We start from the raw sequence: 26,147 nt of genomic DNA on the forward strand, positions 1-26,147 counted from the left end.
ATCTGGATCAGACGGCAGGTGAAGACGGCAGCACGGACACACAGGTTGGATGTTGTCACTTTCTACATATACTGTGGATAGAAATCTGCTTTAAAGTGGCCGTCCCGTACGTGGACTTCAGTGATGTAAAGTCTGTTTAGTCAAAAACTTGATGATTTGTAAAGTAGATTCTACAGCTGGTACCATAAATCTTCTTGAGATGGTTCCTAATTGGGAACTGGACTTGTGGAGATGAAACTTTTTACTCAGGAAGCCTCATTTTATTTGAGGTGTTTTTCTGCTCTTAACCACAGTGAGGCGTTGTCTCTTAATTACAGCCAAACTCGCTCACCGGAGTCTTCCATACCGTTTAAAGAGACGGCCATCTTGGTGTCAGCCGACAACCCGCTGACAGTTTTGGGGTCATTACTCACGACCCTTAAGAAATGTAATCCATTACTTTACTTCTTTACTCTCTTCTTTTCTTTCTCTCTCTCTCTCTCTCTCTTTCTCTGTTTCTGTCTCTGTGTCTCTGTCTGTCTGTGTGTCTTTCTCTCTTTCTAATTAACTCTCTCCATGTTTGCTCGTTTACAACATTTAAGAGATGTGCCTATTTGCTTGTTGGTTGCTTTTTAACCACTGTTAAATTCAGCAGAGCGTTTTACACAGTTTCACTACTTAGCTTTGTTCATGCTTACATGTCTGCACACCCGTTTAGAAGTTCAGATCCACCAGGACTCTTCCTGGAGCTGGCCACCCGTCTAAACTGAGCAGATCAGGGGAGAAGGACCTTATTATTCAGGGAGGTGACCAAGAACCTGATGGTCACTCTATCAGAGCTCCAGCATTCCTCTGTGGAAAGAGGAGAACCTTCCAGAAGGACAACCATCTCTGCAGCAATCCACCAATCAGGCCTGCATGGTAGAGTGGCCAGACGGAAGCCACTCCTTAGTAAAAGACACATGGCAGCCCACCTGGAGTTTGACAAAAGGTACCTGAAGGATTCTCAGACCAGGAGAAACAAAATTCTCTGATCTGATGAGACAAAGATTGAACTCTTTGGCGTCATTTTTGGAGGAAACCAGGCACCATCCCTACAGTGAAGCATGGTGGTGGCACCATCATGCTGTGGGGATGTTTTTCAGCAGCAGGAACTGAGAGACTAGTCAGGATTGAGGGAAAGATGAATGCAGCAATGTACAGAGACATCCTGGATGAAAACCTGTTCCAGAGCACTCTGGACCTCAGACTGGGGCGACGGTTCATCTTTCAGCATGACAGTGACCCTAAACACACAGCCAAGATATCAAAGGAGTGTCTTCAGGACAACTCTGTGAATGTCCTTGAGTGACCCAGCCAGAGCCCAGTTGAATACTTATGGGCATGTGTTTTGTTTTTTTTTGTCCATGAAATTGCAAAAAAAAAACAAAAAAAAAAAACTTTTTTCATGTAGTCATTATGGGGTGTTGTGAGCAGAATTTTGAAGGAAAAATGAATTTGCTCCATTCTGGAATAAGGCTGTAACATAACAAAATATGGAAAAAGTGAAGTGCTGTGAATACTTTCTGGAAGCACAGTATACCACCAAAGTTCTCCTGTGTGCGAGCATCATTGTGAGTGTAAACAAAGTGGCCGGTTAGCCAATCCAGTTCTCAGGCTGCTGTTCATGTGACAGTAACATGTTTCACCCAACACTGAGTGAAGACTGAAATAAACACAAAAATCAAAACCCATTCATATGTAAATGAAGTCAACATTCTGACTGACTGAACTCGTGTGTGGTTAGATAACGAAATGTGCAGGTGGATATAATTGAGTTTGAAAGATTTTATCTATGTATGGAATATCTGTGTGTGTGCGCGTGTGTGTTTACACACACATGGAGTTGTAGTTTACACAAGGCACCACCCCATCTGGGAATCGACCAACAGACCATCTGCCTCACCACCCAGAGACAACCACAATGACAACACAAGTCAGCTGATACTGACATTTAAATTGGACCTTTAATGCATGAAATGACAGAATATTTCTGTAACTTTATCTCTGCAGAATTGACTGACAGATGTGAATTTGTTTGTTTGGGAAATCAAACTGGTATGGATTATTTTCAGAGAGTGGAAAATGGAGACCTGAACTGGATTGTTCCGGGCAAGTTCCTGGCTTTCAGTGGACCTCATCCCAAAACTAAAAGTGAAAATGGTAAGTTTGTTTTTGAAGAAATGCACAGCTCTAAATAACTAAATATGTTAAGATCTTTAAATATTGGGTTTATGGACCTCAGTGGTTCAGTCTGTTGATAGGAGGCTTCACTCCACATTGACACCATCTCAACAACTGAATTGCATCATCGCTGCATTCCCTCTGTTTATTTCCTTGTTTTGTTGATGTGGTGCTACAGTAGCTCTGTTCACAGTTGATTTGTTTTATTTTGTTGATGTGGTGCTACAGTCGCTCTGTTCACAGTTGATTGTTTTGTTTTATTTTGTTGATGTGGTGCTACAGTCGCTCTGTTCACAGTTGTTTTGTTTTATTTTGTTGATGTGCCGTTACAGTCGCTCTGGTCACGGTTGATTGTTTTATTTTGTTGATGTGGTGCTACAGTCGCTCTGGTCACAGTTGATTTTTTTTTTTTTATTTTGTTGATGTGGCGCTACAGTCGCTCTGGTCACGGTTGTTTGTTTTATTTTGTTGATGTGGCGCTACAGTCGCTCTGGTCACGGTTGTTTGTTTTATTTTGTTGATGTGGCGCTACAGTCGGTCTGGTCACGGTTGTTTGTTTTATTTTGTTGATGTGCCGTCACAGTTGATTGTTTTATTTTGTTGATGTGGCGTTACAGTCGCTCTGGTCACGGTTGTTTGTTTTATTTTGTTGATGTGCCGTTACAGTCGCTCTGTTCACAGTTGATTGTTTTGTTTTATTTTGTTGATGTGGTGCTACAGTCGCTCTGTTCACAGTTGATTGTTTTGTTTTATTTTGTTGATGTGGTGCTACAGTTGCTCTGGTCACGGTTGTTTGTTTTATTTTGTTGATGTGCCGTTACAGTCGCTCTGGTCATGGTTGATTGTTTTATTTTGTTGATGTGGTGCTACAGTCGCTCTGGTCACGGTTGATTGTTTTTTTTTATTTTGTTGATGTGGTGCTACAGTCGCTCTGGTCACAGTTGATTGTTTTATTTTGTTGATGTGGCGCTACAGTCGCTCTGGTCACGGTTGTTTGTTTTATTTTGTTGATGTGGCGCTACAGTCGCTCTGGTCACGGTTGTTTGTTTTATTTTGTTGATGTGGCGCTACAGTCGCTCCGGTCACGGTTGTTTGTTTTATTTTGTTGATGTGGCGTTACAGTCGCTCTGGTCACGGTTGTTTGTTTTATTTTGTTGATGTACCGTTACAGTCGCTCTGTTCACAGTTGATTGTTTTGTTTTGTTTTGTTGATGTGGTGCTACAGTCGCTCTGTTCACAGTTGATTGTTTTGTTTTATTTTGTTGATGTCGCGCTACAGTCGCTCTGTTCATAGTTGATTGTTTTGTTTTATTTTGTTGATGTGACTTTACAGTCGCTCTGGTCACGGTTGGTTGTTTTATTTTGTTGATGTGGCGCTACAGTTGCTCTGGTCACAGTTGGTTGTTTTATTTTGTTGATGTGGCGCTACAGTCCCTCTGGTCGCGGTTGGTTGATTTGTTTTGTTGACGTGGCGCTGCAGTCTCTCTGGTCACGGTTGGTTGTTTTGTTTTGTTGATGTGCCTTTACAGTCGCTCTGTTCACAGTTGATTGTTTTGTTTTATTTTGTTGATGTGGTGCTACAGTCGCTCTGGTCACGGTTGTTTGTTTTATTTTGTTGATGTGCCGTTACAGTCGCTCTGGTCATGGTTGGTTGTTTATTTTGTTGATGTGCCGTTACAGTCACTCTGGTCACGGTTGGTTGTTTTATTTTGTTGATGTGACTTTACAGTCGCTCTGGTCACGGTTGGTTGTTTTATTTTGTTGATGTGACTTTACAGTCGCTCTGGTCACGGTTGGTTGTTTTATTTTGTTGATGTGACTTTACAGTCGCTCTGGTCACGGTTGGTTGTTTTGTTGATGTGGCGCTACAGTTGCTCTGGTCACGGTTGGTTGTTTTATTTTGTTGATGTGGCGCTACAGTCCCTCTGGTCGCGGTTGGTTGATTTGTTTTGTTGACGTGGCGCTGCAGTCGCTCTGGTCACGGTTGGTTGTTTTGTTTTGTTGATGTGCCTTTACAGTCGCTCTGTTCACAGTTGATTGTTTTGTTTTATTTTGTTGATGTGGTGCTACAGTCGCTCTGGTCACGGTTGTTTGTTTTATTTTGTTGATGTGCCGTTACAGTCGCTCTGGTCACGGTTGATTGTTTTATTTTGTTGATGTGGTGCTACAGTCGCTCTGGTCACAGTTGATTGTTTTATTTTGTTGATGTGGCGCTACAGTCGCTCTGGTCACGGTTGTTTGTTTTATTTTGTTGATGTGGCGCTACAGTCGCTCTGGTCACGGTTGTTTGTTTTATTTTGTTGATGTGCCGCTACAGTCGCTCTGGTCACGGTTGTTTGTTTTATTTTGTTGATGTGCCGTCACAGTTGATTGTTTTATTTTGTTGATGTGCCGTTACAGTCGCTCTGTTCACAGTTGATTGTTTTGTTTTATTTTGTTGATGTGGTGCTACAGTCGCTCTGTTCACAGTTGATTGTTTTGTTTTATTTTGTTGATGTGGTGCTACAGTCGCTCTGTTCACAGTTGATTGTTTTGTTTTATTTTGTTGATGTGCCGTTACAGTCGCTCTGGTCATGGTTGATTGTTTTATTTTGTTGATGTGGTGCTACAGTCGCTCTGGTCACAGTTGATTGTTTTTTTTTATTTTGTTGATGTGGCGCTACAGTCGCTCTGGTCACGGTTGTTTGTTTTATTTTGTTGATGTGGCGCTACAGTCGCTCTGGTCACGGTTGTTTGTTTTATTTTGTTGATGTGGCGCTACAGTCGCTCTGGTCACGGTTGTTTGTTTTATTTTGTTGATGTGGCGCTACAGTCGCTCTGGTCACGGTTGTTTGTTTTATTTTGTTGATGTGGCGTTACAGTCGCTCTGGTCACGGTTGTTTGTTTTATTTTGTTGATGTGCCGTTACAGTCGCTCTGTTCACAGTTGATTGTTTTGTTTTATTTTGTTGTTGTGGTGCTACAATCGCTCTGTTCACAGTTGATTGTTTTGTTTTATTTTGTTGATGTGGCGCTACAGTCGCTCTGTTCACAGTTGATTGTTTTGTTTTATTTTGTTGATGTGGCGCTACAGTCGCTCTGGTCACGGTTGTTTGTGTTATTTTGTTGATGTGCCGTTACAGTCGCTCTGGTCATGGTTGTTTGTTTATTTTGTTGATGTGCCGTTAACAGTCACTCTGGTCACGGTTGGTTGTTTTATTTTGTTGATGTGACTTTACAGTCGCTCTGGTCACGGTTGGTTGTTTTGTTGATGTGGCGCTACAGTTGCTCTGGTCACAGTTGGTTGTTTTATTTTGTTGATGTGGCGCTACAGTCCCTCTGGTCGCGGTTGGTTGATTTGTTTTGTTGACGTGGCGCTGCAGTCGCTCTGGTCACGGTTGGTTGTTTTGTTTTGTTGATGTGCCTTTACAGTCACTCTGTTCACAGTTGATTGTTTTGTTTTATTTTGTTGATGTGGTGCTACAGTCGCTCTGGTCACGGTTGTTTGTTTTATTTTGTTGATGTGCCGTTACAGTCGCTCTGGTCATGGTTGGTTGTTTATTTTGTTGATGTGCCGTTACAGTCACTCTGGTCACGGTTGGTTGTTTTATTTTGTTGATGTGACTTTACAGTCGCTCTGGTCACGGTTGGTTGTTTTATTTTGTTGATGTGCCGTTACAGTCGCTCTGGTCACGGTTGGTTGTTTTGTTGATGTGGCGCTACAGTTGCTCTGGTCACGGTTGGTTGTTTTATTTTGTTGATGTGGCGCTACAGTCCCTCTGGTCGCGGTTGGTTGATTTGTTTTGTTGACGTGGCGCTGCAGTCGCTCTGGTCACGGTTGGTTGTTTTGTTTTGTTGATGTGCCTTTACAGTCGCTCTGTTCACAGTTGATTGTTTTGTTTTATTTTGTTGATGTGGTGCTACAGTCGCTCTGGTCACGGTTGATTGTTTTATTTTGTTGATGTGGTGCTACAGTCGCTCTGGTCACAGTTGATTGTTTTTTTTATTTTGTTGATGTGGCGCTACAGTCGCTCTGGTCACGGTTGTTTGTTTTATTTTGTTGATGTGGCGCTACAGTCCCTCTGGTCGCGGTTGGTTGATTTGTTTTGTTGACGTGGCGCTGCAGTCGCTCTGGTCACGGTTGGTTGTTTTGTTTTGTTGATGTTCCTTTACAGTCGCTCTGTTCACAGTTGATTGTTTTGTTTTATTTTGTTGATGTGGTGCTACAGTCGCTCTGGTCACGGTTGATTGTTTTATTTTGTTGATGTGGCGCTACAGTCGCTCTGGTCACGGTTGTTTGTTTTATTTTGTTGATGTGGCGCTACAGTCGCTCTGGTCACGGTTGTTTGTTTTATTTTGTTGATGTGGCGCTACAGTCGCTCTGGTCACGGTTGTTTGTTTTATTTTGTTGATGTGCCGTTACAGTCGCTCTGTTCACAGTTGATTGTTTTGTTTTATTTTGTTGATGTGGTGCTACAGTCGCTCTGTTCACAGTTGATTGTTTTGTTTTATTTTGTTGATGTGGCGCTACAGTCGCTCTGGTCACGGTTGTTTATTTTATTTTGTTGATGTGCCGTTACAGTCGCTCTGGTCACGGTTGTTTGTTTATTTTGTTGATGTGCCGTTACAGTCACTGTGGTCACGGTTGGTTGTTTTATTTTGTTGATGTGACTTTACAGTCGCTCTGGTCACGGTTGGTTGTTTTGTTGATGTGGCGCTACAGTTGCTCTGGTCACAGTTGGTTGTTTTATTTTATTGATGTGGCGCTACAGTCCCTCTGGTCGCGGTTGGTTGATTTGTTTTGTTGACGTGGCGCTGCAGTCGCTCTGGTCACGGTTGGTTGTTTTGTTTTGTTGATGTGCCTTTACAGTCGCTCTGTTCACAGTTGATTGTTTTGTTTTATTTTGTTGATGTGGTGCTACAGTCGCTCTGGTCACGGTTGTTTGTTTTATTTTGTTGATGTGCCGTTACAGTCGCTCTGGTCACGGTTGGTTGTTTTGTTGATGTGGCGCTACAGTCGCTCTGGTCACGGTTGGTTGTTTTGTTGATGTGGCGCTACAGTTGCTCTGGTCACGGTTGGTTGTTTTATTTTGTTGATGTGGTGCTACAGTCCCTCTGGTCGCGGTTGGTTGATTTGTTTTGTTGACGTGGCGCTGCAGTCGCTCTGGTCACGGTTGGTTGTTTTGTTTTGTTGATGTGCCTTTACAGTCGCTCTGTTCACAGTTGATTGTTTTGTTTTATTTTGTTGATGTGGCGCTACAGTCGCTCTGTTCACAGTTGATTGTTTTGTTTTATTTTGTTGATGTGCCGTTACAGTCGCTCTGGTCACGGTTGGTTGTTTTATTTTGTTGATGTGCCGTTACAGTCGCTCTGGTCACGGTTGGTTATTTTATTTTGTTGATGTGCCGTTACAGTCGCTCTGGTCACGGTTGGTTTTATTTTGTTGATGTGCCGTTACAGTCGCTCTGGTCACGGTTGGTTGTTTTATTTTGTTGATGTGCCGTTACAGTCGCTCTGGTCACGGTTGGTTGTTTTGTTGACATGGCGCTACAGTCGCTCTGGTCTCGGTTGGTTGTTTTGTTTTGTTGATGAGGCGCTGCAGTCGCTCTGGTCACGGTTATTTTATGTTGTTGACGTGGCGCTACAGTTTCTCTGGTCACGGTTGGTTGTTTTTTTTGTTGATGTGGCGCTACAGTCGCTCTGGTTGCGGTTGGTTATTTTTTTGTTTTTGATGTGGCACTACAGTCGCTCTGGTCGCGGTTGGTTGTTTTTTTTGTTGATGTGGCGCTACAGTCGCTCTGGTCGCGGTTGGTTGTTTTTTTGTTGATGTGGCGCTACAGTCGCTCTGGTCACGGTTGGTTATTTGTTTGTTGATGAGGCGCTACAGTCGCTCTGGTCACGGTTGGTTGTTTTTTTGTTGATGAGGCGCTACAGTCGCTCTGTTCACAGTTGGTGGTTTTGTTTTGTTGATGAGGCGCTACAGTCGCTCTGTTCACAGTTGGTTGTCATGTTTTCATCATTTGTGTTTGGTTGTCATGTAGTGCTGTGTTTGTCCTGCTGGTGGCATTAATTTCTGGTGTTCTCTGCGCTCTGCAGGTTATCCACTTCATGCTCCTGAGGCGTACTTCCCGTACTTCAGGAAGAACAATGTAACCACAATCATCCGCCTCAACAAGAAGATTTACGATGCCAAACGCTTCTCCGACGGCGGCTTTGTTCACTACGACCTGTTCTTCTTGGACGGCAGCACACCCGGAGACTTCATCACCCAGCGTTTCCTGCTCATCTGTGAAAGCACCGATGGCGCTGTGGCAGTTCACTGCAAAGGTGAGGAAAGCTGTCCAGCAGGAGTAGTGTACGAGGTGTATTAGATAAGAAACCGACACTTTTTTTTTTTTAACTATATGGATTTGAATGACGTGCGATTACACCAATCATGCTTGAACCCTCGTGCGCATGCGTGAGCTTTTTCACGCGTGTTGGTGACGTCATTTCCCTGTGGGCAGGCCTTGAGTGAGATGTGGTCCCGCCCTCTCGGCTGAATTCCTTTGTTTCACACGCTGCTCGAGACGGCGCGCGTTGCTTCATCAACATTTTTTGTGGACCTGTGAGGAATATCCGAGTGGACACTATTCGAGAAATTAAGCTGGTTTTCGGTGAAAGGTTTAACGGCTGATGAGAGATTATGGGGTGTTTCTGTCGGTGTAAGGACTTCCCACGGAGCGGGACGTCGCGCAGCGCTTCCAGGCACCGTCGTCGGCCTGTTTCGACCTGAAAACATCCTAATTTAAGGCTTAATTCACCCAGGACATCGTGAGAGAACAGAGAAGATTCAGAAGAGGCCGGCATGAGGACTTTATGCGGACATTCCACTGTTTAAGGACATTTTTTAATGAAAGACGTGCACGCAAATTCGCCGAGTTGTTTCCGTGACGACTCGGCGAATCTGTGTGCGCCGCGACAGGAAAAACACCTCCGTGTTGAAAACCATTTGTAAAATTCAGGCGGCTTTTGATGGCTTTCAACAAGTGAGTAACTGAGAAATTGTTTAACAGCTTGGCCGTTAAGGTTTCCAACGGAGGTGTTTTTCCTGTCGTAACCCCCCGCCGTCGGGTCCGGCCCGACATGCGACTCTGCCCGCACGTTCTTTCATTACAAAATGTCCGTTAACAATGGAATGTCCGAATAAACTCCTCATGCCGATTTCTTCTAAAAGTTCTCTGTTCTCTAACGACTTACTGGGTCAACAGAGCCTGAAATGTGGACGTTTTCAACTTGAAACAGCGAGACGACACCACCTTGAAGCGCAGATCGCCGTCAGGCACCATGGGCCGCGACACTACCAGACCAAAATCTCTCATCAGCCCTTAAAAGTTTTACCGAAAACCAGCTGAATTTATCGAATGGTGTCCACTCAGTTGTGCCTTACAGCTTTTGAAAAAGTTTTATCAAACAAAGCAGCAGTCTCTGAGCCATTCCTAAACAATGAAAAAACGATGAGAGGGTGGGCCACTCCTCACTCAAAGACTGCCCACAGGCGAATGACGTAACCGATAGGCGTGAAAAAACTCTTGCATGCCCACGAGGGTTCAAGCATGTCTGATGTAATCACACGTGATTCAAATCCATATGGTTTTTGAAAAAAATAATGTCGGATACTTTTCTAACAGACCTCGTACTACTACTGATGTCAGCAGAATAGAAGAATATTTACAGAGGAATCTTTCAGATGGTGAAACAGGCATCAAATTCAGCACAAATGCTCTTTAGACCTTAAGTTTTCTGATAAACAGGCAAGGATGCATCCAGAGTGAAGCAGCTGCAGGAGAACAGGTGATCAGATTGAAGCACGTTTGGGTGTGTAGAACAGGTGATCGAATTGGTGCGCGAGTGTGTTGCTGGATGAAATGATCGCTCAGCTGTGTGTGTGTGTGTGTGTGTGTGTGTGTGTGTGTGTGTGTGTGTGTGTGTGTGTTCACAATGGCTGAATGAGCCGGCCTGGATGGCAGTGCACCCCGCTGTCAGTAGATTGCACGCTGCTGGCCCAGCAGAAAGTCCAGGAGCTGTCCATCCAGGGTGCACACCCAAAAAGGCTGAAACTCGCTTCTGTAAAACAGATCTGGAGGACAAGAGGAGGTGCTGAACTTTTTGCCTCTTCACTGTCAGTGATCATCCGCCTGAAGGACGTCAGGACCGTTAATGTTCAACATGTTGGGTTGTATTGGCCCGGCATCCCAGCGTGTGGATGCCCCCCCCCCACCCCAAACACAAACCACCACTATTTCTCAGCTACAAATAGTCCACAAACTATCTCTGTTGCTTCTTCCCTGTCCACCATGTTTGTTTTCTCCAAAGTCACATTTAATCTCGAGAGGTTTTGTGAGATTTCCTGTCTGACCTGGGAATGTTGCTGAGTGAAATCTGTTGGTGTGTGGTGTGTTGTCTTTACTGTGTGGCTGCACACCACACACTGTACCACCAACACTGTTACAGCCATGATCTTTTTATCTCCATGTGTGTGGTCTCTCAGGTATTGAAAGCCTACCAACAAGCTTAAAATCTTGCCTTGTGAACTAGGCATAAGGTCCTTCATCCCCAATGGCTCCCAGTGTGCAGTTCAGCAGCACGTGTGTGTCTGTGTCTGTGTGCGTGTGTATGAATTTGAGGCATCCTGCGCTTTGAGTGTCTGCTTCAGATGGAAAGGTGCTGTAGAAATTCTGTCTGTTTACCTCACGCATCTGCCTGCAACACTTTGCACCAGCAGCCGGCCCCACGGGTCGGTACAGCAGGTCAGGACCGAGCCAGTACCCAGCATCGCTGCGGGAGGACGAGGAGGAAAAAAGATAAGATAAGAAAAGCCTTTATTCATCCCTCAATGGGGAAATTTCAGTGTCACATCGCAGCATAGAACAGTAGGAATAGACAGAAGGGCATGAAATAAAACAACAAGCATCTCTTAAAAACAAGAACTAAAAAAGCACTGAGTGCCGGGTAACGCTGAGGCTACCATTGTTCAGTTCAATACTGCACTGCTAGGATGATATACACTGTCAGGATGTGAGAGTGATCAGATAAAATGACTTCACTGTGAAATGTATGATAAGTTACTCCGATATTTACAATATCGGCAGGTTAAAATATAAGTACTATATATATGTAATATGTCATATATGTAAAGTGACTTGAGTTTGCACCATAAGTTAAATTATTGCACTAATAAATACAGCAGGTAATCACATGATTATTGTCCTGGTTGCTATGGTTACCACAGTACTAGCATTGATCATTGTACAGTCTGACAGCAGCCGGGAGAAACGATCTGCGGAATCTCTCCCTCACACAGCGAGGTTGGATGAGTCTGTCACTGAAACTGCTCTTCAGAGCAGACAGAACGTCCAGCAGGGGGTGACACTCGTGGTCCAGCATAGATGGTTGTTTAGCCAGGACCCTCCTGTCCCCCGCCTCCTGCACAGAGTCCAGAGGACAGCCCAGGACAGAGCAGGATTTCCTGATGATCTTATCCAGCCTTTTCCTGTCCCTCTCTGTGATGCTGCTGCTCCAGCAGACCACACCGTACAGGATGGCTGAAGCCACCACAGAGTCATAGAAGGTTCTCAGGAGTGGCCCCCTCAGTCCAAAAGACCTCAGTCTCCTCAGGAGGTAGAGGCAGCGCTGACCCTTCCTGTAAAGTGCGTCCGTGTTGTGAGTCCAGTCCAGTTTGTTGTTCAGATGAACACCCAGGTACTTATATGAGTCCACTCTCTCAATGTCCCTTCCCTGGATGTTCACTGGGGGGAGTGTAGTGGAGCGGCGTCTGAAGTCCACCACCATCTCCTTGGTCTTCCCTGCGTTGATGAGGAGGTGGTTCCTCTGACACCACTTCACAAAGTCCTGCGTTAGTCCTCTGTACTCCGCGTCATCCTCGTCCATAATGAGTCCAATGAGGGCGGAGTCATCGGAGAACTTCTGCAGGACACAGCTGTCCGTGTTGTGTCTGAAGTCTGCAGTGTAAAGAGTGAAGAGGAAGGGCACGAGGACCGTCCCCTGGGGGGCCCCCACACTGCAGGTCAGGAGGTCAGACACACAGTTCTTGTTTGTGAGGTAGTCCAGGACCCACTCAGCCAGATCCTCGTCCACTCCTGCAATCACCAGCTTGTCCCTCAGGAGCTGCGGCTGGATGGTGTTGAAAGCGCTGGAGAAGTCAAAGAAAAGAATCCTCACAGCGCTGCCGGGCCTCTCCAGGTGGGACAGTGAGCGGTGCAGCAGGGAGATGATGGCGTCCTCCACTCCGATGCCAGGCCAGTAAGCAAACTGCTGTGGGTCCATAGCAGAGCTCACCGTGGAGCGGAGGTGACACAGGACGAGGTGCTCTAGGATCTTCATCAGGTGGGATGTAAGTGCCACTGGCCTGAAGCTGTTGAGGTCCTTGGCGTGCGGTGTTTTGGGCACTGGGACCACACATGACGTTTTCCAGAGGTGTGGCACCATCCTCAGCTTCAGGCTCAGGTTGAAGACTCGGTCCATGATCCCACACAGCTCATCTGTGCAGGATTTGAGGAGCCTCGGGCTAAGCCTGGGCCTGCTGCCTTTTTGCTCTTTAAGCCTCGGTCCCACTGAATAATGAAGGCTGAAGAAGGAGCCACTCATGGGTGTGGGGTGATTATTTGAAGAATGACCCACGTTTTCATCTATCACGTATCCACTATGAAGGTGCCACTATGTGCCTCTCTGTACCCCGCATGTGCCACGTAGCAGCCACTAGTGAGCCACAACCACCTGTCATTACAGCCTCGAATGGCTCGCATCAGCCACACTAAGCCACGTAGTGCCATGATAGCGCCATGATAACGCCATGTTGGTGCATGTTTAGGCATGAGTTTGGTCCAAACCTCCAGCCCTCCCACACCTGGTCCCTAAAGTGTGGGTTTTCAATTCACAGATTCACAGCAGCATTTAAAGATGTCCCTTCTTTTTTTTTGTTTTAAACGCAGTCCAAAAATAGACACTCCATCACAGTTCCGCAGTTGTGCGCTGTGTGCCAGGCTGCTGTCTACCTGTAATGCACCAGACCAGCTAGACCCGAACCACGGGTTTCTGGAGAGCCGCCTCTGTGCTCCTCGCTGGCTCTGCGGCTCTCTGGCTTTTTTTTTTTTTTTTTTTTTTGCGGCTTTAAACACACAAAACTTTATGTTTGTCCGTATATTTCTGCAAAATTGCTCTTTTGCACACGCGCTGCTGTTGTCCTTTCATGGACAGCTGCCTCTCTGCTCTTTCTGGCTTCCTTTCCATCCGTGGTTTGCTGGCTTTATTTTTTCCCTGGCTTTAAGCACAATCATTTTTACAACGTGATTCCACTTTTGACTTTGTGTTCGTCCGTTTATTTCTGCAAAATCTCTCTTTTGCGCGCGGTGTTGTTGTCCTTTCATGGACAGCCGCCTCTCTGCTCTTTCTGGCTTCCTTTCCATCCGTGGTTTGCTGGCTTTATTTTTTCCCTGGCTTTAAACACAATCATTTTTACAATGTGAATCCACTTCTGACTTTGTGTTTGTCCGTTTATTTCTGCAAAAGCGCTCTTTTGCGTGTGGTGCCGTTCTGCATACAGAATGAGGTGGCCGTTTTATTATATACACCTGTGGATCATTTTCAATATATATATATATATATATATATATATATATATATATATATATATTTATTTCTTCCGCAGCTTACAAGTTATCATAATACAACTTTTAACTTTGTGTTATGTCTTCAAAATCGGTCTTTTGGGCGCTCTCCACCTGTGTTGCCGCACAGCTTCTGCTCTTAGCTGCTCCACTGGAGTTATTATCTTCCATGGCTTTAAACACACATCCACTTTCATGCAGTCACCCAAATTTTTACTTTGTGTTCGTCCAATATTGACTGAAATCTTTTGTGAGCTGGCGTTCTGCCTAAATGCTTGTTTGAAGCGTGATGATGAGTCACTGCCTCAGTGCGCACACACAGCGGAGCTCATGTGATCCATTAATTCCACAAGTGATTAAAGGTGTTTTCAGCATCCAAGGTTTGACAGAAAATGATTAATCCGCTACAAAATAATTATTTTATAGCGCACAGAGCCGGTGGAATTGTGTGCGCAAAGGAGGAGAGCCGCTCCAAAAATAGCCTCTCAGGTCCTGCCTCAGTGCGCACACACACAGCGGAGCTCATGTGATCCATTAACAAGATATTAAATCAACATACTTTTACATACAACAGACATCAACATACAGACATACTTTTATAGCAAGGAACTGTTTTATCAAGCTATAAAAAACATTAAAAATAATTACCTTAAGCTGTTCAAAATACATCCTGCATGGAGCAGGAAAGAGAGGGAAAAAAGTGTCCAGATGAAACAGTCCTCTGTGATGCCGGAAGTGTTTAGAAGTGTTTTCAACATCCAAGGTTTGGCAGAAAATGATTAATCCACTACAAAATTTAGTCCAGCGCACAGAGCAGGTGGAATTGTGTGCTTAAGAGGAGGAGCTGCTCCAAAAATAACCTCTCAGGTCCTGCGAAGGTGCCAGGCGCACGGATAATGGACTTTTTGCAGACTCGTAAGCACCACGCAAATGCCTCTAAGCCGTCGCAGTAACTCGAACACAAACTGCGCCACACTGTTGTTGCTAAATTTTGAACATCTTGAAATTAGCGCCACACTCACAGAGGAGCCTCGTTAACTGAAGATAATGCCTCTAAGAGCCACTCTGAGCCACTATACTGCCATGATAGCTCACGAAACAAAAAAAAAACAGGGTGCGTGGCTCCTTCTTCACTCGGTGGGACAGAGGCTTTAGTCTCTTCAGCTGACTCCTGACCTGATCTGCCGTGAAGAGTAGAGAGCAGGTGGGGGGAAAGGTAGGGGTGGAGGAGGGGGAGGAGGTCTGGCTGGTGCCAGGATGTGTATTGGGAATGAAGCAGTCTGTGTGGAGGTGTAAGGAGGGGGAGGGGGGATACTGGGCAGAGGCACCGAAGACAGAGCAGGGGGAGGAGGAGGAGGGGTTGTGTAGAACCTCAGGAAGTACTTGTTGAGGTCGTTTGCCCATTGATGGTCCCCTTCCGCCTGTTTGGGAGGGGGTTTGAACCCAGAGATGGTTTTCAAGCTGCTCCACACCCACTGGATGTTCTGGTGTTGGAGCTGCTCCTCCAACTTCCTCTTGTAGGCGGTCTGAGTCCAGACTGTTCTCAGTTCCCTGTACAGCCTGGAATTTCCATCAAGCCGTGTGCTGTGACTTCTCTGGATGACATTCAGAGTGCCTTCAGACATAAAACACCTCAGAGTGAGAATGTCGGCAGGTACCCAAGTACAATCCTGAGCAACATTCAGGCTTGGGTCAGAGAAGACCTCACACATTCCATTCAGATTACTAGATGCATCCATGTCTGCAAGATCTCAAGCCAGTCTGTATACGTATTGACTACATACCAATAAACATCTGATGGCTGAGTCCAGGAATTCACTGAAAGGCTGGCCCAAAGTCTGAATCCAGGAGGGTCACAAACTGAGACACAGATGCTCCTCTCAGCTTCTTTCACTCAGAGCATCTATTGATTACACATAGATCACAGGATCGTCAGCAAACCTTTCCTCACCAAGAAAAGCGCCCTAGTCACTGGTCTCCACAACCCGACCCATCACCCAGACTATGCATGCCTTGAACAGTGTGGGTCCCAGTATACATCCCTGAGGAATGGCACTTTGCACGGGGAAGGACTCACATTCTATTCTCACTGCACGCAGCAGTCACCGTGCCAGTGTGCAGGCTGCGTATATGCTGGCTATGATGTCCAGCCTGGTCAGCAGAGTCAAACGCTTTGCTGCATGTAATCATTGGTGCTTGTGTTTATTTTGTCCTTGCAGGTAATCAGCTGATGATCCATTTGTTTTAAAGGCCAGAACCACCATGTTCATGTTTGGTCGCTGTTCTGGAATCGGCCTTCTGAGCCGTTCCACACAGTGTGGCAGAGGCGGACAGAGATTGTCTGTGGAGATGATGATGGCTTTTACTCTTTAATCAGATCATCTGTGAATTTACTCAAGAACTGAACTTGTTGTCACGATACTCGATATTTGCTTCACAACACAGGAACTGCTGTCCGACACTTGAATTCCGGTTTGAGTTCTAGTTCAGTGTCTGCTTCTGTAACTTGTCCACTGTCTGTTTCAGCGGGTCTGGGACGGACAGGCACTCTGATTGGCTGTTACCTGATGAAGCACTACCGATTCACGGCGGCCGAGGCCATCGCCTGGATCCGGATCTGTCGGCCAGGCTCTGTGATTGGTCCACAGCAGCACTTCCTGGAAGAGTGAGTGGTTCCAGAGCTGTGTTATGATTGGTTGTTAGTTGAGAGTGGTGGGGTCACGAGGTGAATCTGCCACTTGGTTTAGGTGTGAGTCAAAGGTCACATCATGGTGTGTTTCTTGTGCAGGAAGCAGGCGGCGCTGTGGAGCGATGGCCACCAATCCCACAAGGCCAAAGTGGATGAGAAGGCGGTGCCTGAGCTCATCACCCGGATGAATGATGTCACCATAAACTCCACCCACAACAGTACCAACTCCACCCACAGCACTGACATGTGCAAATCTCCATGTGCCGACAAGCTGCAAGAGGTGGGTGCTGCCATGCTGTCGCATTTCTAGCTAATGTCTGAACACACGGGGCCATATGGAATCACACCCTGCAAACGTTTGGGCCCCGGGTCATTGAGTTTGGTCTGTGTCCTGTTCTGGATTAGGAGTTAAAGTTCCACAGGAGGGCTTCACTTACTCCCAGCGGGGGCGACTCGGCCACCAGGTGCCATGTTGGTTTTGTTGACAGTCGCTTCCAGACAGTGTCAGTCACTGTGAGCGGTGGACACAGATTGTGTTGGGAACAGTGCGTAGACGTCCTACACCAGTGGATGTGTGTGTGCGGGGGTGGGGCGACACCTTGAGGGTTTGACTTTGGTGCTTGGAAGCTGGAGGTCACATGGTCATCAGGCGATGGACAAACACGGTGTTTTGTGATGGTTCAGTGTTCTGGTGTTGGTCGACTGAGAGTCTGAGACTTTGTTCTTCTTTGTGCAGCTTAGAGTTCTTGGTGTTTAATCACTGGTTTGACCTCTGTTCCTCACATCACCCGCAGGAAAAACTCGTCTCATTTAAAGAAGCTTTGGGTTGGTCAGGTTAGACTTCACCATTGTGAAGCTGTGATTCGGGGCAACACTTTTGTGATTTGGGCTTTTGCTGCATAAGTGAACATTGTACTGTGTCCTGGAGGAGGTTTGGTGGATCTGCTGAGAGATCTTCTGGGGGTGTGGCTCAGCTCTAGTTATCCATGGATTCTGTGCCTTTGTTGGTTCCATTGAGTGTGTCACAGTGGTCCATGAAGATCTTACAGCTTGATGCTCATTGACACAGTCATGTGATCCAGGGTTCAATTCAAAAGAACAGTGTGGGTGTATCGGGGCTGTCGGCCTGAACGCTTCTGTGTTGATGTAAGGAGAAAGTAGTTGTAGTCTGACAGCGGTCCGAGGTCTGCTGGAGTCAGACTTGAACCCCAGGTTCTGTACTCCCCCTGGAGGTGACACCAGTCTGTCACAGGTTACTTTACTGGCCAAGTCTGGTCCCCCTTTCCAGCTGGGTGGATGGAAATGAAAGACATACTGATATTGTCTGGGGACAATACCAGGAAAAGTGATGGTCTAGTATCTAGAAATGCACACATACTCAGCCTTTTTCCGTGTTTGTAGATCTGCTTGCAGCTGCGTGTGTTTGCTTTTTTGTGTGTAGCTGTAATTTAAACCCAGGGCCCTCCTGTCGGCTGTGCAGAACACATCACTACACTTGGAAAACAGTGGACTGTATCATGAGGTTTTTACAGTTTCATTACTGCCACATATGTAGCCAAAGCTGCACACTTGCATGTAGTAACACTGTGCTGTGCAGACCTGCTTAAAACTGCGTCCAACGCTGTATGCCGAAGAAAATTCTACATGTTTAATTTCTTCCATCCTACGCGCGTAGCCCTCAACATACTCCAGCGTAGAGAGAAAAAAACTCAATGTAGAGCTGCTAAAAGTGGGCAGAGAGCTGCTCAACTCAGCGTAGACGATACACCACAATGAGCAGCTCTACGAATATGCCAATGTGAAAGGGGCTTTAAGGACTAAATTTCTCAGTGACCCCTAAACATATACCGACTGTAGCCGGGGAGGGGGCCTGAGACACGCATTGTCCCCTGTTTACAATGGGGTACTCAGGTCAAAGCAGTCTCAGTCTTTTGTTCATGGTAATGAGTCATTCACGTAGTCAGGAGAGGCGTCAGTCCCATCATTAGGAGGGACCGCTGCCCTGTCATTAGGCGGGTGCTAACTAGAGCACAATAGGTGCTAATTAGAGCTATTGTTAGTCACTAGCCTATAGCAGTCTGCCTCTCGGTAGGAGGCGTCTGGTTAGGTTTAAAACTCCAGCTTTTGTGACTTCTGTTATTCTTCTCTACAAGAGTCAAGACAGAAGTCAGACCACCAGAGCAAGAATTTTAGCTGAGGAAGGTTCTGCGATTTGAAGCGAAACGTCCTCGCGTCAACCAACCCAGTCCAGTCGAAGATTCAAGCTTCTCTGCTATGGAAACCACCTGGACAACTGAGAGCCTACACAGAAACATCTGACGCAGAGAGAAAAGCGCAATATAAATGCAGTCCATTTACCATTTTATTGTGACCAGGATTCAAACCCAGGTCTACATGTCCAAGTCCAGTGTGACACAACTGTTCAGTGTGCCTTATCAATAATTATTATTGACACTGTTCATCTGGAAATGTTTATTTTCTGTCCTCGTCAGTATAACTGTCTTGTTTTAGTCTTTAAACAGAACTTCTTTGTTTTCCTGGACAGAGATCATTCTGCCTCTGTCTGGTTCGGTCTCAAATAGATGACCTAAGACCTCTGCAGTTACTTTTATTGTTTCTTCTCCAGAACGAGCTGACAGGCAGCAGGTTGGTTCTGACCCAAGGAGACAAGCTGCGGGCCTTAAAGGGCCGGCGTGCTGCACGCTTGGCCACCGCTGGACCCCAAAGGTACAAAAACCGCATCAGGGCCCATTGGGACTGCCGGGTGCTGTCTGCGGTCCCTTCACGAGGACTTGCTCTTAATAAAGTGTTTCTGCAGGAACACAATCCTCTCAGCTCAGAAAAAAACAAAAAAAAAAACAAAAGGTCAAACTAAAGGTCTGCTTTCAGGTTGGAGGAGATGAAGATGCACAGCAGGTCCTCCACACAGCCACTCAGGTAGAGCTCATGAATAACCCACAAAACCCTGAAATCTCAGCAAAGGTTCCTGATGAAGCCGTTTCTGCCTGTGTCTGTCCTCAGGACCTCAGTGGGTGTCAGTCAATGCCCTCCTGCCCCCCTCAAGTCCTCCAAATACCCAGCATCCTCTGCTTCAGCCGCAGCAAAGAGGATCGCCCGAAGTTCAGCGTCCAATTTCAGGAGGTCAGTTACGAGTCTGGTCGTCCAGATTCCTCTTCGGAACAGTTTCTGTCCTTCTCTTATGTGGACCTGAAGGTCAATAAGAAGGTCACACGACAGTCGATATTTGTCAGCTTCAGTTATCAGTGAAGTTCAGGGTTAAGACCTAAATCCAGGATCACTGCCAGTGAGCAAGGCGACCCAATCAGAAGCTGGATTCTGTGTACCCTCTGATTCAGGACTTTCTGGTGATGATGTAAACCTGATTACAGGACATCTTAGACCTTATTAGTCCAGATTAGATCCCAGTCATCTGAGGTTAGCACTATGTTCATATTACCTTACATTGCTACGTTGCGTTTGCTGTTTTTGTCATAGATGCGGGTGGATGTTATTGTTTTGTATGTTTGTTGTTGTTGTTTACCCAGAACGTGTTTGGTTGTATGTCTGTTTATGTGACACGTCTCTGAACTTCAGTACCGCCACAAACCGCCGCCTCACCAGCTCCCTAAGCGACTTGTACTCTGCCGACCCAGAGGGAGACCAGAAGCCAGCTCATGCCTCACTTCTTTCCTTCTCCACCGAAGACTCCCAACGTAACCTGCCTCATTATGGAACCGGACTCCCGCGCGAGGTCAATAATAACGGCCCCTACACCAGCTCTGCAGTGCTCCATACAGGAAAAAGCTCCATTTTCAACCACAGGGGCAGGCCGGGGCCTCAGGACTTCAGCCTGTACCCGGGCACTGGGCCCTACAATGCTGTAAAAGGCCCGGCGCCATCAGGGCGCTACCTGAGCCGCTCCATCCCTGTAAGTTCAGATGACCTCCAACACAGCAGCAGCTCCACTCTGCCTGTACTGAACCCTGAACCCTAAACTCTAAACATAACCCTAAATCTTAAACCCGTAACCTAACCTAATTTAATTTCTTTTCCCAATGCACTGAAAACACCTGCACACCTCTGTCTATCTGTAGCACTTCCACCGCATGCTGCCGTCTGACTGTAGCACTTCCACCGCATGCTGCCGTCTGACTGTAGCACGTCCACCGCATGCTGCCGTCTGACTGTAGCACGTCCACCGCATGCTGCCGTCTGACTGTAGCACGTCCACCGCACGCGCTGTCTGACTGTAGCAGGTCCACCGCATGCCGCCCTCTGACTGTAGCAGGTCCACCGCATGCCGCCCTCTGACTGTAGCAGGTCCACCGCATGCCGCCCTCTGACTGTAGGACGTCCACCGCACCCCGCCCTCTGACTGTAGCACGTCCACCGAACCCCGCCATCTGAATGTAGCACATCACCACACCTTCCGTCTGACTGTAGCGCGTCCACCGAACCCCGTCGTCTGAGTGTAGCACGTCTACCGCATGCCGCCCTCTGACTGTAGCGTGTCCACCGAACCCCGCCATCTGAGTGTAGCATGTCCACCACACGTCGCATTCTGACTGTAGAACGTACACCAAACCCCGCTGTCTGATTGTAGCACATCCACCGAACTCCACCGTCTGATTGTAGCAGGTCTACCGCATGCAGCCCTCTGACTGTAGGACGTCCACTGCACGTCGCCGTCTGACTGTAGGACGTCCACTGCACGTCGCCGTCTGACTGTAGCACGTCCACCGAACCCTGCCATCTGACTCTAGCGCGTCCACCGAACCCTGCCATCTGACTCTAGCGCGTCCACCGAACCCCGCCATCTGATTGTAGCACATCCACTGCACCCCGCCGTCTGACTGTAGCGCGTCCACCGAACCCCACCTTCTCATTGTAGCACGTCCACCACATGCCCCCTTTTGACTGTAGCACGTCCACCGAAACCCGCCGTCTGATTGTAGCATGTCCATCGCATGCCGCCGTCTGACTGTAGCACGTCCATCGCATCGAACCCCGCCGTCTGATTGTAGCATGTCCACCGAACCCTGCCGTCTGATTGTAGCATGTCTACCGCATGCTGCCCTCTGACTGTAGCACGTCCACTGAACCCTGCTGTGTGACTGTAGCACATCCACCGAACCCTGCTGTGTGACTGTAGCATGTCCACCGAACCCTGCCGTGTGACTGTAGCACATCCACCGAACCCCGCCGTCTGATTGTAGCACGTCCACCGCATGCCGCCCTTTGACTGTAGGACGTCCACCGTGTGACGCCGTCTGACTGTAGCAGGTCCACCGAACCCTGCCATCTGATTGTAGCACGTCTACCGAACCCCGCCGTCTGATTGTACCACATCCACCGCATGCCGCCCTTTGACTGTAGCACGTGCACCGAAACCTGCCATCTGAATGTAGCACATCCACCACACCTTCCCTCTGACTGTAGCGCGTCCACCGAACCCCGCCATCTGAGTGTAGCGCGTCCACCGAACCCCGCCATCTGAGTGTAGCACGTCCACCGAACCCCGCCATCTGAGTGTAGCACGTCCACCGAACTCCACCGTCTGATTGTAGCAGGTCTACCGCATGCAGCCCTCTGACTGTAGGACATCCACCGCAAGCCGCCGTCTGACTGTAGGACGTCCACCGAACCCCGTCGTCTGAGTGTAGCACGTCTACCGCATGCCGCCCTCTGACTGTAGCGTGTCCACCGAACCCCGCCATCTGAGTGTAGCATGTCCACCACACGTCGCATTCTGACTGTAGAACGTCCACCAAACCCCGCTGTCTGATTGTAGCACATCCACCGCATGCCGCCCTTTGACTGTAGCACGTGCACCGAACCCCGCCATCTGACTGTAGCTTGTCCACCAAACCCCGCTGTCTGATAGAAGCACGTCCACCGCATGCTGCCCTTTGACTGTAGCACGTCCACTGCACCCCGCCGTCTGATAGAAGTACGTCCATCCAAATGCCGCCCTTTGACTGTAGCACATCCAACGAACCCCGCCGCCTGACTGTAGCGCGTCCACCGAATCCCGCCGCCTGACTGTAGCACGTCCACCGAACCCCGCCCTCTGACTGTAGCACGTCCACCGAACCCTGCCATCTGATTGAAGCACGACCACCGCATGCCACCCTTTGACTGTAGCACGTCCACCGAACCCCGCCGCCTGACTGTAGCGCGTCCACCGAACCCCGCCGCTTGACTGTAGTGCGTCCACCGAACCCCGCCGCCTGACTGTAGCGCGTCCACCGAACCCCGCCGCCTGACTGTAGCGCGTCCACCGAACCCCGCCGCCTGACTGTAGCGCGTCCACCGAACCCCGCCGCCTGACTGTAGCGCGTCCACCGAACCCCGCCGCCTGACTGTAGCGCGTCCACCGAACCCCGCCGCCTGACTGTAGCGCGTCCACCGAACCCCGCCGTCTGATTGAAGTACGTCCACCGCATGCCGCCCTTTGACTGTAGCACGTCCACTGCACCCCGCCGTCTGAATGATGCACGTTCACCGCATGCCGCCCTTTGACTGTAGCACGTCCACCGCACCCCGCCGTCTGATTGAAGTACGTCCACCGCATGCCGCCCTTTGACTGTAGCACGTCCACCGAACCCCGCCGCCTGACTGTAGCGCGTCCACCGAACCCCGCCGCCTGACTGTAGCGCGTCCACCGAACCCCGCCGCCTGACTGTAGCGCGTCCACCGAACCCTGCCGCCTGACTGTAGCACGTCCACCGCATGCTGCCCTCTGACTGTAGCGCGTCCACCGCACCCCGCCGTCTGACTGTAGCGCGTCCACCGCACCCCGCCGTCTGACTGTAGCGCGTCCACCGCACCCCGACGTCTGACTGTAGCGCGTCCACCGCACCCCGCCGTCTGGCTGTAGCGCGTCCACCGCACCCCGCCGTCTGGCTGTAGCGCGTCCACCGCACCCCGCCGTCTGGCTGTAGCGCGTCCACCGCATGCCGCCGTCTGACTGTAGCACGTCCACCGAACCCCGCCGTCTGATTGTAGTGCGTCCACCGCATGCAGCCCTCTGACTGTAGCGCGTCCACCGAACCCCACCGTCTGATTGTAGCGCGTCCACCGAACCGCACCGTCTGAGTGTAGCACGTCCACCGCATGCCGCCCTTTGACTGTAGCACGTCCACCGAACCCCGCCGTCTGACTGTAGCGCGTCCACCGCACCCCGCCGTCTGACTGTAGCGCGTCCACCGCACCCCGCCGTCTGACTGTAGCGCGTCCACCGCACCCCGCCGTCTGACTGTAGCGCGTCCACCGCACCCCGCCGTCTGACTGTAGCGCGTCCACCGCACCCCGTCGTCTGACTGTAGCGCGTCCACCGCACCCCGCCGTCTGACTGTAGCGCGTCCACCGCATGCCGCCCTTTGACTGTAGCACGTCCACCGAACCCCACCGTCTGATTGTAGCATGTCCACTGCATGCCGCCCTCTGACTGTAGCACGTCCACCGAACCCCGCCGTCTGACTGTAGCGCGTCCACCGAACCCCGCCGTCTGACTGTAGCGCGTCCACCGAACCCCGCCGTCTGACTGTAGCGCGTCCACCGAACCCCGCCGTCTGACTGTAGCGCGTCCACCGCATGCAGCCGTCTGACTGTAGCGCGTCCACCGCATGCAGCCGTCTGACTGTAGCGCGTCCATCGCATGCAGCCGTCTGACTGTAGCGCGTCCACCGCATGCAGCCCTCTGACTGTAGCGCGTCCACCGCATGCAGCCCTCTGACTGTAGCACGTCCACCGAACCCCGCCGTCTGATTGTAGCACGTCCACTGCATGCCGCCCTCTGACTGTAGCACGTCCACCGAACCCTGCCGTCTGACTGTACCACGTCCACCGAACCCCGCCGCCTGATTGTAGCATGTCTACCGCACGCCGCCCTCTGACTGTACCGCGTCCACCGCACCCCGCCGTCTGACTGTAGCGCGTCCACCGCACCCCGCCGTCTGACTGTAGCGCGTCCACCGCACCCCGCCGTCTGACTGTAGCGCGTCCACCGCACCCCGCCGTCTGACTGTAGCGCGTCCACCGCACCCCGCCGTCTGACTGTAGCGCGTCCACCGCACCCCGCCGTCTGACTGTAGCGCGTCCACCGCACCCCGCTGTCTGACTGTAGCGCGTCCACCGCACCCCGCCGTCTGACTGTAGCGCGTCCACCGCATGCCGCCCTTTGACTGTAGCGCGTCCACCGCATGCCGCCCTTTGACTGTAGCGCGTCCACCGCATGCCGCCCTTTGACTGTAGCGCGTCCACCGCATGCCGCCCTTTGACTGTAGCGCGTCCACCGCATGCCGCCCTTTGACTGTAGCACGTCCACCGCACCCCGCCGTCTGAATGATGCACGTTCACCGCATGCCGCCCTTTGACTGTAGCACGTCCACCGCACCCCGCCGTCTGATTGAAGCACGTCCACCGCACGCCGCCCTTTGACTGTAGCACGTCCACCGAACCCCGCCGCCTGACTGTAGCGCGTCCACCGAACCCTGCCGCCTGACTGTAGCACGTCCTCTGCACCCCGCCGTCTGAATGATGCACGTTCACCGCATGCCGCCCTTTGACTGTAGCACGTCCACCGCACCCCGCCGTCTGATTGAAGTACGTCCACCGCATGCCGCCCTTTGACTGTAACACGTCCACCGAACCCCGCCGCCTCACTGTAGCGCGTCCACCGAACCCCGCCGCCTGACTGTAGCGCGTCCACCGCACCCCGCCGCCTGACTGTAGCGCGTCCACCGCACCCCGCCGTCTGACTGTAGCGCGTCCACCGCACCCCGCCGTCTGACTGTAGCGCGTCCACCGCACCCCGCCGTCTGACTAGCGCGTCCACCGCACCCCGCCGTCTGACTGTAGCGCGTCCACCGCACCCCGCCGTCTGACTGTAGCGCGTCCACCGCACCCCGCCGTCTGACTGTAGCGCGTCCACCGCACCCCGCCGTCTGACTGTAGCGCGTCCACCGCACCCCGCCGTCTGACTGTAGCGCGTCCACCGCACCCCGCCGTCTGACTGTAGCGCGTCCACCGAACCCCGCCGTCTGACTGTAGCGCGTCCACCGAACCCCGTCGTCTGACTGTAGCGCGTCCACCGAACCCCGTCGTCTGACTGTAGCGCGTCCACCGAACCCCGCCGTCTGACTGTAGCGCGTCCACCGCATGCAGCCCTCTGGCTGTAGCGCGTCCACCGCATGCAGCCTTCTGGCTGTAGCGCGTCCACCGAACCCCGCCGTCTGATTGTAGCATGTCCACTGCATGCCGCCCTCTGACTGTAGCACGTCCACCGAACCCTGCCGTCTGACTGTACCACGTCCACCGAACCCCGCCGCCTGATTGTAGCATGTCTACCGCACGCCGCCCTCTGACTGTACCGCGTCCACCGCACCCCGCCGTCTGACTATCGCGTCCACCGCACCCCGCCGTCTGACTGTAGCGCGTCCACCGCACCCCGCCGTCTGACTGTAGCGCGTCCACCGCACCCCGCCGTCTGACTGTAGCGCGTCCACCGCACCCCGCCGTCTGACTGTAGCGCGTCCACCGCACCCCGCCGTGTGACTGTAGCGCGTCCACCGCACCCCGCCGTGTGACTGTAGCGCGTCCACCGCATGC

General features: G+C 50.1%; 1 protein-coding gene across 2 annotated transcripts in view; it reads left to right on the forward strand.

Annotated features, from left to right (window-relative positions):
- The window catches only part of cdc14ab (cell division cycle 14Ab), a 59,831-nt gene extending 38,974 nt beyond the window's left edge, over window positions 1-20,857 (forward strand). For both annotated transcript variants that reach the window (XM_034179270.1, XM_034179271.1), the window contains exons 8-15: window positions 2,094-2,181; window positions 8,277-8,507; window positions 16,373-16,511; window positions 16,635-16,815; window positions 19,162-19,262; window positions 19,425-19,472; window positions 19,557-19,676; window positions 20,130-20,857. In XM_034179270.1, coding sequence (XP_034035161.1) covers window positions 2,094-2,181; window positions 8,277-8,507; window positions 16,373-16,511; window positions 16,635-16,815; window positions 19,162-19,262; window positions 19,425-19,472; window positions 19,557-19,676; window positions 20,130-20,529 — 1,308 coding nt within the window. In that variant the 3' untranslated portion in view covers window positions 20,530-20,857. The remainder of the gene's footprint in view (window positions 1-2,093; window positions 2,182-8,276; window positions 8,508-16,372; window positions 16,512-16,634; window positions 16,816-19,161; window positions 19,263-19,424; window positions 19,473-19,556; window positions 19,677-20,129) is intronic.
- Window positions 20,858-26,147: the final 5,290 nt, after the last annotated feature.

Source organism: Thalassophryne amazonica, chromosome 10, assembly GCF_902500255.1.
Source record: "Thalassophryne amazonica chromosome 10, fThaAma1.1, whole genome shotgun sequence".
Classification (NCBI taxonomy): Eukaryota; Metazoa; Chordata; class Actinopteri; order Batrachoidiformes; family Batrachoididae; genus Thalassophryne; species Thalassophryne amazonica.